General features: G+C 51.5%; 1 protein-coding gene and 1 pseudogene across 1 annotated transcript in view; both read left to right on the top strand.

Annotated features, from left to right (window-relative positions):
* The window catches only part of KCNK12 (potassium two pore domain channel subfamily K member 12), a gene marked incomplete at its 5' end in the record, with an annotated part of 47,150 nt that overhangs the window by 32,279 nt on the left and 498 nt on the right, over positions 1-14,373 (top strand). Inside the window, one exon of the mRNA XM_029938507.1 lies at positions 13,714-14,352. Within this exon, the coding sequence (XP_029794367.1) occupies positions 13,714-14,352 (639 nt within the window). The remainder of the gene's footprint in view (positions 1-13,713; positions 14,353-14,373) is intronic.
* Positions 12,504-13,315, top strand: LOC115289793 (annotated as a pseudogene).

Raw genomic sequence — 14,373 nt, 5'->3', positions numbered from 1 at the left:
GGGGGAATGGAAAGAACTGGGTGTGGGTTTACAGACCTGGGTGCTGGTATTGTTTTATTCGTTACTTGACTTCTCTGGGCCTTGGTTTCCTCACCTGAACAAGGACAGAAGCACTTGCCCCAGGAATTTCTCTGGGGCTACATCTTGGAAAGCACCAGCAGAGTGCCAGGCAAGGGCCCTCCTGACATAGCTGGGCCCTAGCAGAGACCCTGTGCCAAGCGAGGCACTGTGGCAGCCCCTCTCACTTGTTTGCCAGCCCACAGGTCAGAGAGCACGTCAGCAGGCACCAGGGCTCCCCAGGCACTCTCCCGCTCCCCAGTCCCTTCATCCCTCACCTCCCATGAGTCGGTGGTCAGCCACCTACAGGGAAGCAGAATGTGCAGTAGGAGCAGCCCTGCGCCATTTGGAGGCGGCGGCACCCCTGATCCCTTCACCTCAGTCCTGGGGCCACAAGTCCAACCCCTCCTGACATAGCTGGGCCCTAGCAGAGACCCTGTGCCAAGCGAGGCACTGTGGCAGCCCCTCTCACTTGTTTGCCAGCCCACAGGTCAGAGAGCACGTCAGCAGGCACCAGGGCAGACACAGGGGTGTATGGGAACCCTCAAGAGTGTTGCCCCAGCTGCAGGGCTCAGCACTGGGCTTGTCTGCATCATCCGTGTGTCTCTGGCACTCGTCTGGAGCAGCCCACAGCCCTCCTTCTGTGAGGAGAGGTGCCGGATAAGCCATGCGCTGGGACAGCCCCTCCCACAGACCAGGACCTTGAAGAGTGCCCGGTGCACGGAGAGCCTTGGACTCCCGCTCCCCAGGCACTCTCCCGCTCCCCAGGCACTCGGCTCCCTTCCCTGCATCACCCGTCCTTCAAATGTGCCTTGCAGCTCCATGGGCAGGGGGGAAGGGAGAGGAAGCAGCGCTTCTCAGGGTACGTGAAAACAGAATTGGCCAAGAGAAGGCGGAACTGTCCTTGCGAGAGCACGAGTCTGCTTTACAGGAACCACCACGGGCTTTAAAACCTCTGCTCCTCGAGAATACAGGATTTGAGGTGACAAGGAGACTCAGGTGATGTTGTAGTGACACTTCGAGCAGGGTTGACACACCTGCTTTCTCCCCACAACCAGGTCGCCGGCGAGGCGAGCTCTCAAGCTCCTCACCACAGCCCCGTCAAGGGGACCTGCTTCCCCCTTAAGTCCAGGAGTGAGGCCGGGCGGCCTCCAGCTTCCTTCACCTCACTGCGCCCTCCCCAGGCACCTGTTGGCCAGTCCTGTGTCCCATCAGGGACCGCTCCTCCCTCCCCTTGGCCTTGGATCCAGTCTTCTCCCACAATCCTGGGCTGAGGCTAGGAGTCTGCTCTTTGGGGAGGGTGGGGGGCAGGAGGGGCAGTGATCTCATCCCCCCAAAAGGATTAGTCATGAGAGAGGCAGGGACAGATCTAGGGGGCAGGATGCAGGATGGGCTCCATGTAAATGACTCATCTTCCCGCCAGCTCCGTGGGGCCTGGGTTTGACAGCTGCTCCCAGGGAGAGGTTGTTAAGCAGGAGCTACCCGGAGGCAGGAGTAGTTAACTGGCTTTTAATAACTCATTTTGCTGAATGATTTCTGGTGAGGAGAGAAAAACCTTAATCCCACAGAAGCAGCACAGAGTGGGAGGAGGTTCAAGTCAGCCAGCTGGCTGGGAACACGGTGCCAAGGTTCAAAACCAGTTCTTGGGGTCACTTGCCCATTGCTCAGTTTACCAAAACTTTTCTAATGTTAAACATCACTGGCCTGCAGCCTGCGGAGTTCAGCCTTCTTTTCCCAGCCCCCAGCCCTCTCAGCCGCCCAACTGCTCTCCTGCTCTCATCAAAAATCATCCCGGAGGGCCCCAGAACAAGCCAAAGCAAACAGAATGAGGAGGGGCTCACATTTGCCAGGTGCCACTTTGTCCTGAGTCACGGGGCATCCGGTATGAGCTCAGCTCCACGCTCAGCTGTGGAGGGAAGGGGACCAAGTACTGCTGTCCTTGGGAAGCTGTCCATCTGGTTTGCAGCTGAGAGAGAGCCACAAGTGCCAACAAATACAGCAGCCCACGGTCTCAGCTTTTCCGTAACGGTCCCGTTTTCTAGGATCCTGCCACGCAGATTTGGGGGTTGGGGAAGGCAGCACCTCCCTCTAGCTGGGCCTCCCACCCTGCACAGGGGCCAGAGCCTGAAGTGAGTCCAGAGGGTGTTGTCACTCACCTGAAACTGCCCAGCAAACTGATTCCCAGGGCAGGTGAAAGCAGGCAGTGGTAGATTTGGTCTTAGGTGTGTAGACAGAGAACTCTTTCTTGCCGCTGAAACTTCTAGTCACGGCTTGCCACCCCCCCCCCCCCCCCCCCCCCCCCCCCCCCCCCCCCCCCCCCCCCCCCCCCCCGGTTTCCACGTTTCACCCAATGCACCTGCCGTTTCACCCACCCAATGCACCTGCGCTGGGATGGAAGTGCCATGCCTCTCCCCTGCTGTTTGCCAATTAAGCTTGCTGCTCTGTGAACACTCAGCATGTCCCAGGCGCTGCGGGAGGCATGTGGGAACCACCTCCTTGTGGAGTCCTCACAGTAGCCTTCCGAGACGGGCAGTCAGCAGGCCATTTTTAGAGGGAGGCGTAACCTGCCGCATTCACAAGTGAGGCAGAGCCTGACGCCACAGCCCCAGCTCCCAGCCTCTGCCGTCAGTTCTCCAAGAACGGTGACGTTGGCCCTTCCCAAGCCTGCAGGAATGGAGACATGCCAATTTTGTCTTCTGTAGCTTGAAGTTTCCAGAGCTTGGAAGTTTGTACAAAGTCAGGATATGTTGCCAGATGTGAGGCTTAGGATGCTGGAGCAGCTTCTGCAGGTGCCCCTGGAGGTGTTTCTAGAAGCTTCATTCCCATGTGCTCCCATAGTTCAGCCTGAGAACAAGGTGGATGGGAGGTTCTCCCACATCATCCCCTTCCTTCCACATAGTCACCCAGTCCATAGGTGAGCGTTTCTGGACACCATGGTCCAGGCCAGCCCCTCGCACACCTGGCCTGGTGCCCGACACCCCGCCAGTGGACATGCTTTTGTCAGACCCAGGCCTCAATTTCCTCCCTCTCCAAACTTGACTCCCTCCCTCCCCCCAAACACACACCCTTCTAGACTGAACACAAATACACTTTCCTCTATAAGTCTCTCTCAGAGCCTGGGAGGACCTCAGGCCCAGTTCTGACCTACGCTGGTCGGGGCGCACCTGGGCACTGGGGACAGTTTTGTTTTGGTTTTGTTTTGTTTTAGTTATTCTTCATAGCTTTTATTATTTTTTTAGCATTTTTTATAGTTTATTGTCAAGTTGGTCTCCATATAACACCCAGTGCTCGTCCCCACAAGTGCCCTCCTCCATGCCCATCACCCCCCCTTCTCTCCCCCTCCCCCATCAGCCATCAGTTTGTTCTCAGTATTCAAGAGTCTCATGGTTTGCCTCCCTCCCTCTCCCCAACTATTCTTCCCCTTTTCCCCTCCCCCATGGTCCTCTGTTAAGTTTCTCCTGTTCCACTTATGAGTAGAAACATATGGTATCTGTCCCTCACTGCCTGACTTATTTCACTTAGCATGACACCCTCGAGCTCCAGGGGGACAGTTTAAGTTCCGTCAGTGATTCTCTTGCCCAGCCAGAGTGAAGAACTGCTGTTTGAGCCCAAAGCGACCTACCTATCTTTCTTCCAAACTCCCCTGCATTTGACTCTCTCCCTTATCACATTGCAAGCCCTTTCCTCCACGTTCACGTCCTGGCTCTGCCGCTTGTTCTGTGATCTGGGCAAGTTTTTTTAACCTCGGTGTCTTTATCTACTAAGTGTGACCGCATTTACTAACCTCACAAATGGGAACGATAATAATTCCCACTGTGGTTCATCGCATCTAAGCTTATAAATGCAGCATCGGTTAGAAAGGCACCATTATTGTGTCCCATTAAGAATTTAAAATGCTGCCAAATAAACCATGCCGGGTCATTGACTGTAAGAAGCCTCCTGATTTCAAAGATGTTAAAATTCAAGGGAGAAAAAGCTGTGACTTAGAGTGAATGAAAGCCAGTGCTCACAGAGTCGTTGTGAGGATGAAACGCATGGATATACATGAAGTCTTGGCACAGTGCCCGGAAATAGTGAGGGCTCAATACATGTCAGCTATTATTATCCCCCTCCACGTTTTTATTCCTCACTGAATGCTTTAGTGACTTTCCCCCCGCCATTCTTTCAGCCCCAGCTCCCCAGAATATCGGGGCTTGCCCAGCTGCTTGGTTGTCCCCAGTGCTGCCCCCCACAGTAGTGACTTAGAGAAGGATGAATAGGCAGCCCCGAGGGTCCAGGGTTCAGGCTCATGTCCCAGGGAAATCTTTCTGGCCTGATGCCTTCTCAAGTGTCCAGCCTTCCTCCAAGGAGAAGCCTCCCTCCTCCCTGAGCATCAGTGTCTTGGCTCTGGCCACCGAGCAACCTAATGGCAGTCCACCCTCCACCGCACAGCCCACCCTGAGTCTCCCACTGCTCCCTGCTTAGCTCGGGAGGGGCAGGGGAAGGCCTGGCTGCTAGTCTGGCAAGGCCCAGCCTCCTTGATAACAAAGTGAGGCTGTTCATCCTTCCAGCAGCCAGTCAGGAAGGATCAGATGAGATGGCTTCCCAGGAGATTGTGCCAAGGGTCACCAGATGGAGCCAATAAAAACAGGACACCTAGTTATATTTGAATTTCAGATAAATTACAAATCATTTTTTAGTGTAAATGTTCCCCATGCAATGTTTGGGGCATACTTATACCAAACAGTGATTCGTTATTTATCTGAAATTCATATTTAACTGGGAGTTCTGGTTTTTTAAATGTTTATCTAATTTTGAGAGAGAGAAAGAGCAAGCAAGCACACATACACACACACATACACATGCTGGGGAGGGGCAGAGAGAGAGGGAGACAAAGAATCCCAAGCAGGCTCCACACTGTCAGTGCAGAGCCTGGCGCTGGGCTTGAACTCATGGATCGTGAGATCATGACCTGAACTGAAATCAAGAATTGGCCGCTTAACTGACTGAACCACCCAGGAGCCCTGGGAGTTCTGTATTGTATCTGGCAATGCTAATGAGTCTCCTTGTCCATCCCTGCCCACTGACCCCACATCTCAGCTTTCCTACTGTCTGGTATATAACTCTCACCCTTGAGAGATTCTTGAAATTTTTACTGTCAGTCATTCAGTCAACAAATAACTATCAGTGCCTACTTTACATGAGGTTCCTTTGTTCACTGTAGAGCATAGAAAGATTCATAGTTCTAAATCTTTATTAAGGGCTTATGAATGTGCTAGGCACTAAATATCTTGCATATATTTAACTCAAAACCAAAAATGATTGAGGCAGTTATATTATCTCCATTTTACAGATGAGGAAATTGAGGCTCAGAAAGGTTAATTGGTGGAACTAGATTCAAACCTGAGCATCCTAGTTCCAAATAGCCAATTGTGATGTGGTCCCACCTGCAAGGGGTTCCCAGTCTCATTGTGGAGACGGGCCCCAAAAGGTAGTTCATGCTGTAAGTGATCTGTGCTCGCTACTCAAAATTCACTGACCAGCTACAAAGGCATCACGGGATGCCTGGTTACAAATACAGAAATAGGAACCCCGCCCCAGAATTCAACAAGATCCCCAGGCGGGTCCCAGGCAAACTAGTTTGAGAATCACTGCTCCAACCCAGCAGAGGGAGAGTCTATTTATTCCCTCGACAAGCTTAGCTCCAGCACCTTCTGCATACCAGGGGCTATTCCAGGCACTGCATTGTCACGGTGACTGTTGAAAACTGTGGGTCCTCCTCAAGCACTTTTTAAAATGTCTCATCCTCAATTCTTCATGAGGGTAGAGTGCAGCATTTCCCAAAGATTGTTCTTTGAAACACGCAAGTCACCTGAGGTGATTTAAATACAGTCTATGGTCCAGTTAGAGTGGAGAACACTGGAGAGTGTCAACACAGCCCCCTCGGATTCATAAATCACATTAACATACTAAGCGCTCTGTAAAGTCCTACCATAAATAAACATGTGTCCTTACATCCACCTTTTTTTTCTTTTTTTTGTAATTTTGGGAATTCTCCCCTCCCATCCTCACCACCATGAAGTATATTTTATCATCTTAAGGAGCATACTTTTTAAAAAATGTTGACTTATTTTTGACAGAGAGAGAGAGCATGAGCAGGGGAGGGGCAGAGAGAGAGGGAGACAGAGGATTCCAGGAGGCTCCACACTGTCAGTGCAGAGCCCACTGTGGGGCTCGAACTCTCCAACGGCGAGATCATGATCTGAGCCAAAGTCAGACACTTAACTGACGGAGAGCCACCCAGCCTGACCTTGGAGGAGCATACTTTGGCATAGTGTATTCCAGTTTACAAAGAAGGTTCACACTGGGGGTTTACATCTTGCAGATGATGAAATCAAGGCAGAGAGAAGATAGTGGTAGTGATTTGCTTCACGTTTGGCGTATAGAGACCACAACAAAGGTCAAAACGTCAAGTTCAAATCTGGTTCTATTTTCTGGACACTGAGCCGCTTAACCAGGCCCTCAAGCCATCACACCAGCTGGAGTGTGTTTGGTGGCCTGTCATGGAAGGTGTAAGCAGGAAAGGGGGTTTGCAGGACTATCAGAGAAACTCTACTTTCATGTGATTCGCCTGAATGAAGTCACGTGTCCACTCCTATACCAATCCTGTAGCCACAAAAATGCCCTGCACTGATTGGTTTAGGCCTATCCATCCTTGAGCCAGTCATGGTAAGGGACTGGGAATCTCGACTGGCCTAGACTAATGGAGCCCACCTACAATATTCATCACAAGTGCTTTAGGCACATTCCAACCATTAGGGCATAAGGGGCTACCTTACCACATTTTTTCCTAAAGAAAGGGCTTTAGCCTGCCTGCATCAGAATCATCTGGAAACATTTGTTAAAATGCAGATTCCTGGGCCCTTTCCATGACCCATGAAATAAACTTCCAGAGTAGTACCTGCTTTGGAATCTGCATTTTGTTAGCACCACATTCTAACTGAGCTAACCAGCCTCAGCTTTGGAATCTGCATTTTAATCATACATCCCAGCTGCTTGGATCAGCCTTGATTTATGGCTGTCCTGGGATAATTATTACTGGATTACTCAAAAGTATACTAGACTGGACTATAAATTATATCTCCCCTTCTCCAAGTTAACACTATAGAGCCAGCAGGTAAATGTCCCCCAGGTGAAGAGCAAAGGCTTCCCATCCTTCTGGCACAGAGGAAAGGGCTTCAGGGTCAGCTCAGCTGCTTACAGATTGACACTCAACTGGTACCTTCCCCTCCCTTAGCCCATGTCCTTGTTGGGGATGATGATGCCTCCCTCCCCAGAGTGGTTGGGAGACTGGATGAGAGGACAAGTGTCCAGTGTCCAGCACAGAGGCTGCCAGCCAGGGGGACCCGATACAGATCAGTACTGGCCTCCCCATCTTGATTCCAGCCTCTTTGAGCTGAACTCCAGCGGCCCTGTCACCAGGGCCCCAGTTGCGAAGGCGGCACCAGACAGGCTGTGGGAATGAGCTTCACAGTTTTTGTCAAAGTGGCATAATAAAGCCCCCAAGTGTCTGCTCTTTGCAAACTGGGATGGCAGATCAATTGTGGCATAAACAAAACAGCAGGCTTGGTGTGAACTTGGGGACAGATTACGCCTCTGCAGGGTGTGACTGGGGGAAGAAGGAGACTCTCAGGGTGGCTGGGTTTGCCTTTTCTCTGGCTGAGGCTTCAAGGCCCCTCTCCAGAGCCAGCCTCCCTCCCCACAGATTGCCAGAGCTCGAGGGACTGCTCCTTCACTCTGGGAAGCACCTGGCTAGACAGCAGTGCCAGGTACTGACCCCACAGCCCTGACCCCAAGGCCTCAGTGCCCCCAGAGCTCTGAACCTATCGGTGTCAGTGGGGAAGGAGGGTAAACTGCCACCTATCTCCTTAGCTGAGTAGACAGTGTTGTGTGTAGGAAAGCAAAAGGAAGTGTCATGGACACAGAGCCAGACCAGACCTCAGTATTAGGGCTGGTGAGAGGGACACTTGCACTGGGTGCTCTCTGTGCTGTCAGAGAGACTCCTGACCTGCCTGTCCCCTTCCTTCTGGGCAGACAGGGCCACAGCCAGTCAAGCATTTGGCATCATTTTGGCCTTGGTCATGGCCATGAGACCCCAGAACAAGTTCTGGCCCAGCCTCTGTGTGGAGCCAGTGAGGAAAAGGTGTGCCCTGGCCCAGGGGTGAGCCTGTGGAGCAGAGGAGTAGATCAGTACTAAAGCTCTAAGAAGGCAGCCCAGGTACTCTGAGGGCAGGGACCACATGTGTCTGGGTTTCCACCATAGCCCTGAGGCTAGCAGGAAGCCTGCTGCAGTGCATTTCTGCAGAAGTGAATGGGGGGATGTCGGTCTTCCTGCCGCATATCTAGCGCTGTGGCCTCGTGGAGGCCCTAGAGTAAGGCCACACCCCTTTGGGAAGGGAGAATGGTCAGTGGGAAACATGTCACATTCTGGATCCCACCATGGAGGAAAGAGACAAATCCTTAGCAGGAAACTCAGACTCTGGAGGGGGTCCAGGAATCCAGACATAAGGGAGTTTGGAAATCGGAGGATGCTCCTGGTGGAGGGCCTGGCCTTTGACTCAGGCGGTAGGTCAGCTAGGGGCAGTCCCGTGAGTACCCCAAGGGGCAGATGAGCACCCTGCCTGTGGACCACTAGCCAGACTATCAGCCAAAAGTACAGTTCCCTCTGCATGGCATGCCCCCTGCTGTCCCTAACTGAGCTCTGGGGTGATCTAGTTCTAAAACCTCTCTTGTCTTAGCTGTGCCACGGGGACGGGAGGGTTGGGGGCTGTGATGAACCCACCTCAATGGGAACATTAAAGGAGGAGCAGTGGCCCCTCTGCCCAGCAATCGTCCGCGGAAAGAGACCCATAGGGAGACAGAGGACCCTTGGGGACAGGAGTCATGACCAAGGGTCAGCCAGCCTCCCCACGGGAAAGTGCTCTCCTGGCTGCCAGCCCTGGAGGACTGAAATGAGGTGTTCTAGTTGAAAAGGAGGCCCTGTGGTGCTCTTAGAAGGCTGGTCTAGGATTGGTGGAAAGAATGTGAACGTTAGACACCAACAGACCTGGGTTTCGGGTGCGGCTTCCCCGCTCTGTGCTGTGGCGCCTTGACAATTACCTAACCCCATGGCCCACGGTTTCCTGTTTGGTTAGTGAGACCTCCCTCCCCCACAGCTGCGGCCACAGTGGAGCAACGGGAGGAAGGACCGCGGGCTCCCGCTGGGGGCGGGGCTTCGCTGCAGCGAGGGAATCCAGGTGGAACCAGTTTATCCAATGGACTGACAAGGAAGTGCAAGGAAGTGATCTTGTCTTCATCTGCTTTCTAAAGGAAATTCCCTTTGGATACCTTCACATCTTGGTCAGATGCTAGAGTTTTCCAATTAGCCTTTTTTTTTTTTTTAAAGTACCAGCAGTCTTAAAATCGAAACTCATTTTCAGACATCCAGTTCAATCTAAATCCAATCTTCAAGTTCACGTCTTTTTTTTTTTTTTTTTTTTTACATTTATTTGTGAGAGACAGAGTGAAACAAAGCACGAGCTGGGGAGGGGCAGAGGGAGATGGAGGCATAGAATCTGAAGCAGGCTCCAGGCCTGCAAGCAGCACAGAGCCCAACACGGGGCTTGAACCCAAGGAGCGTCAGATCATGACCTGAGCCGAAGTTGGACACAACCGACTGAGCCACCCAGGTGCCCCTTCAAGTTCACTTCTAATCAAAGATCAGCTTCTCCTTCCAGCTCCAGGTCTAGGCCTCAGCTGATGGGCCTGTGGTGTGGGAGGAGCAGTCTTCTTGCTCAGTCTGACATCATTGGTGCCAATATAATCCTTTCTTACCTATTGCCCACTGTTAGAACAGACATGCCCTTTCCTGGGGCCCATTTATGGGTCTTTGGAGACCACCCACAGGGCCCACTGCCCTGCATCATTCCCTCAGTGGGGGTACCCTCTCCATACTACCTCCTGGGAGTACCTCAAATGCTGTCCCAGCACCCCGTCCCTTAGCCTCTTATTGCCAGGGACCCCTCCACCCAGCAGCAACCCTCTTGGGCAGAGTATCTTCAGACCTGACTGCCTTCTGCACACCCACTTGACCCTGTCACTCTCACACATCCTTGATGCAACAAGCATCTGAAGTACAGACTGCTCCCCTCTTCCCACCTCTGTGTGGGCTGCTACAGTCAGCCTCCCACCCAGAGAACCCTCCAGCATGGCTTCAGATTCTAGGAGATACCTCTGGCCCTCCCAGAACTCTTACTATACTCCATCCAGGGGCCCTGGATGGGCCTGCCCGATTCTGCAGGTCAGCTAGCCTCCAGGAAGTGAGCTGCCAGCTCCCCTCCGGATGCAGACGAGGTGCTCTTGATCACACCCCCATCACTTGGCCTGTAGGAGATGCCACAGCACCTCCAACTACGACAACAACTCTGCTACTTCACGACCATCTCCCGTTATCCCCGGATAATTTCCAGCCTTTCCATGTAGCCCAGGGCTGGGCTAGTAATTTTGGTCTAGTAATTCAGCATAGATGCATCTAGAACTTCTCTTTCCAATAGGGGATAATATGCCATGTGTCACTCTTAGCTTTGAGACTTCAGCTAAAAATCCTAAAGATTATGAAAATCCCTAATTCAATAGTCTCTCAGGCCAATTAATTTTCCAGGCTCAGGACTTTCCATTTCTTCAGGAATCTGGCAAAGTGATCCCCTATTAGAGGTGCTGTTTTTTCCTCAGTGTGTCGAGTAGAATGGTCTAAGCACCAGGCTGGAAGCCAGGACACGTGTAAGGTGTCTGTCCCCAACAAGCTATAGGTCAAGACCCTTCTGCCCCTGCTCCCTCACTTGTACAGTGAGAGATCAGAATTAAGGTCCCTTATAGTTAACAGTCTAGCAGGTTTCTTAAAATTTTTTTCATATTTATTTATTTTTTAGAGAGAGACAGAGAAATGGAGCATAAGTGAGGGAGGGGCAGAGAGAGGGAGACACAGAAATAGAAGCAGGTTCAAGGCTCTGAGCTGTCAGCACAGAGTCTGATGTGGGGCTTGAACTCACAAGCTGTGAGATCACGACCTTAGCTGAAGTTTGATGCTCAACCCACTGAGCCACCCAGGTGCCCCAAAGCAGTTTTTTAAAGTTTTTCTTATCATAAGAGTACCAAAAAAAGTTACAAAGCACACAGTTAGACAATTATACAACACTGTGTAACCACTACCCAGATTAACAGACCATTTCTAGCACCCCAGAAGCCCCGTGTCCCTTCCCGTTTATTACCCCCTGTCATCCCCAGAGGAAACCCCAATTCTGACTTCTATTGAAATCAGTTCTTTTATTTTCCTTATAATTTTACCAACCAAGAATGCATCCCTAAAAAAATTACTGTAGTTTGGTTTTGCCTGGTTTTGAATTTTTTATAAATGGAATAATACAGAATACATTCTGTGTTCAGTTTCTTTAACATTTTTGTGAGAGTCATTCATATTATTGCAAGTAGCTGTGGTTCGTGCTTTCTTCTTGCTGGAGAGCATTTCCTTGTAGGAATAGACTGACTTAGTTGTGGACAATTGGGTTATTGATCTAGGACTTTATAGAAATGTGCATGTGCAAACAAGTGTGCACGTGCACACACACACACACACACAAATACGCTCACTCCACATATAACCATATAGATTTAGAGCTGATTTCTTTATGAATTCAAAAACTCAGATTTGGCTTTGAAGTGTGGAAAAAATCCCTCTTTTAAATTGCTTACAATGCCAGTATTCCCCACCCCCTCCCACTCTCTTGTGGCCAAAATCCGAACCTAAGGATATAATCCATCTTCCTTAACATGGGTATTGTCATAAGCTTTTCTCCTAAATTAAGTCTTTAAGCTTAAGATGAAGATCATGGTCAGGCAATTGAGATTTCCTCCAGGGAATCTAAAGAATGATTAGCATAGAAGTTTAAGGAATTACTGAAAAAAATTTTCCCCCTTCTGGATTTTTTTAAAGGAAATAGTAAACTAAGTGAGACAAAAGTCTTCTCCGCCCAGGTCTTAGGGCTGATTTCATCCCACTAGCAGCACACAGGCAGCCCCTCTGATGGGGGCCTAAGTGTAACAGGGATGCCCCGGAACTTTTGCTATAGAGGTGTGAAAGGTGCCATGGTGCTACTTGGACAGACGGTCTATTTCCAGCTCAGACTCTGAGCAGCAGTGAATCTTTGTGGGGAGAAATTAAACCCCCTTCCATAACCTGAGTGGGGCATGGGTCCTGCAGAGAATCCACAACTGGAAGCAGGCTGAGAGTGCAGGTGGCAGGGGCAGAGCACACTGGTGGGAAGCCAAGTCTTCTGCAGAAATCAAATGATCAAGAATCTCCTTTAAAGACTGTGCTTTGAACAAGCAGATACATTAAGGCTTAATTATAAACTAAAAGCAATAAGTAGGAGTGCCGGGCTGCCAAGATGTCGTTCCCCAAGTACCAGCCTTCGAGCCTGGCCAACCTATCCTCCACCCTTGACCCAACCAAATACGACGTATCTCTGGAAGCCCAGAAGGCGCAAGCTGAGCAGTTGGCCATAAGATCCCAGCTTAAACGGGAGTACGACTCCAGCTGCCGAGGGCTCATCGAAGATCCTGCCTTGATTCGTTGGACCTATGCGAGATCAGCAAATATCTATCCCAATTTCAGACCCACTCCTAACACCTCGCTCTTAGGAGCTCTGTTTGGAATTGGGCCCCTTGTCTTCCGGTATTATGTTTTCAAAACTGACAGGGATAGGAAAGAAAAACTGATCCAGGAAGGAAAACTGGATCGACCATTTGGCATTTCATATTAAGTCTGGCAATGATGACTCTAGGTATTATTGTTTAAATAAATCTTCTATTAATCATTAAAAAAAATAAAAGCAATAAGTAGCTGTCCAGGCACAGAGCAGATGTCCCAGGACAAAAGTAACCCCAGACACATGGCAGCATAGGACCTCACTGGGCCACAACCTTCCCCTGGGCCACAAGTCTGAGCAAGGGTGATGGTGGTCCTTGGGTGAGAAAGAAATACACCCAAGGGCAGAGCCTGCTCACTCTCTGAAGGTTGTGGACTCATTCTCAATCTTTCTGTCAGTTTCATAAACCCCTTTTCAGAGACCATCACACATGGCTACGTGGACTGAACATACTCTACCTGGTCCCTAGTAATCCCAGATCAAATAGAGCCTTTATGAAATTCTGCCCTAAGGAGGCCCACGTGTGCCACTGGTTACATTAAAAAAAAAAAAAAACAACAATTCGAGGGGTGGGAGAGCAGGTGACATCTCTTCTGTAGGCTTTGCAGGTATGTCAGTGGTTTGCACCCCTGCAGTGGTTTCATTTCATGTGTCTTTATGGGTCCTTCCTAGTGACCATCCTCCCCACCCATCTTGATCTACAGACCCCTAAGATGAGGAGCCGTGTCTCTGCCATCAGTTTCCCGCATTGCCCAGATCAGGAACCACACCGAGTGCCACCAAGGGAGAGAAATGTCTAAGTACTGTTTCTCCTCCCCTGAGGGACGCCACTCGGGGTAGAAGCCGCATCCACACCTGTTTATGCCCGGCTCCCCGCCCAGTAGGCACCACCTGCCCAGCCAGGTCCTCGCTGACCCTTTCCCTGTCTCCACAGGTTTTGGCATGACCACTCCCGCGACGGTGGGCGGGAAGGCCTTCCTCATCGCCTATGGGCTGTTTGGCTGCGCCGGGACCATCCTGTTCTTCAACCTCTTCCTGGAGCGCATCATCTCGCTGCTGGCCTTCATCATGCGCGCCTGCAGGGAGCGCCAGCTGCGACGCAGCGGCCTGCTGCCGGCCACCTTCCGCCGAGGCTCGGCGCTCTCGGAGGCCGACTGCCTGGCGGGCTGGAAGCCCTCGGTGTACCACGTGCTGCTGATCCTGGGCCTGTTCGCCGTGCTGCTGTCGTGCTGCGCCTCGGCCATGTACACCAGCGTGGAGGGCTGGGACTACGTGGACTCGCTCTACTTCTGCTTCGTCACCTTCAGCACCATCGGCTTCGGGGACTTGGTGAGCAGCCAGCACGCCGCCTACCGGAACCAGGGGCTCTACCGCCTGGGCAACTTCCTCTTCATCCTGCTCGGCGTGTGCTGCATCTACTCGCTCTTCAACGTCATCTCCATCCTCATCAAGCAGGTGCTCAACTGGATGCTGCGCAAGCTGAGCTGCCGCTGCTGCGCGCGCTGCTGCCCGGCGCCCGGCGCGCCCCTGTCCCGGCGCAACGCCATCACCCCGGGCTCCCGGCTGCGCCGTCGCCTGGCCGCGCTCGGCGCCG

Source organism: Suricata suricatta, chromosome 4 (genome assembly GCF_006229205.1).
Source record: "Suricata suricatta isolate VVHF042 chromosome 4, meerkat_22Aug2017_6uvM2_HiC, whole genome shotgun sequence".
Classification (NCBI taxonomy): Eukaryota; Metazoa; Chordata; class Mammalia; order Carnivora; family Herpestidae; genus Suricata; species Suricata suricatta.
The sequence above is the reverse complement of the archived record's forward strand: the minus strand, read 5'-3'. Positions and strand labels throughout refer to the sequence as shown.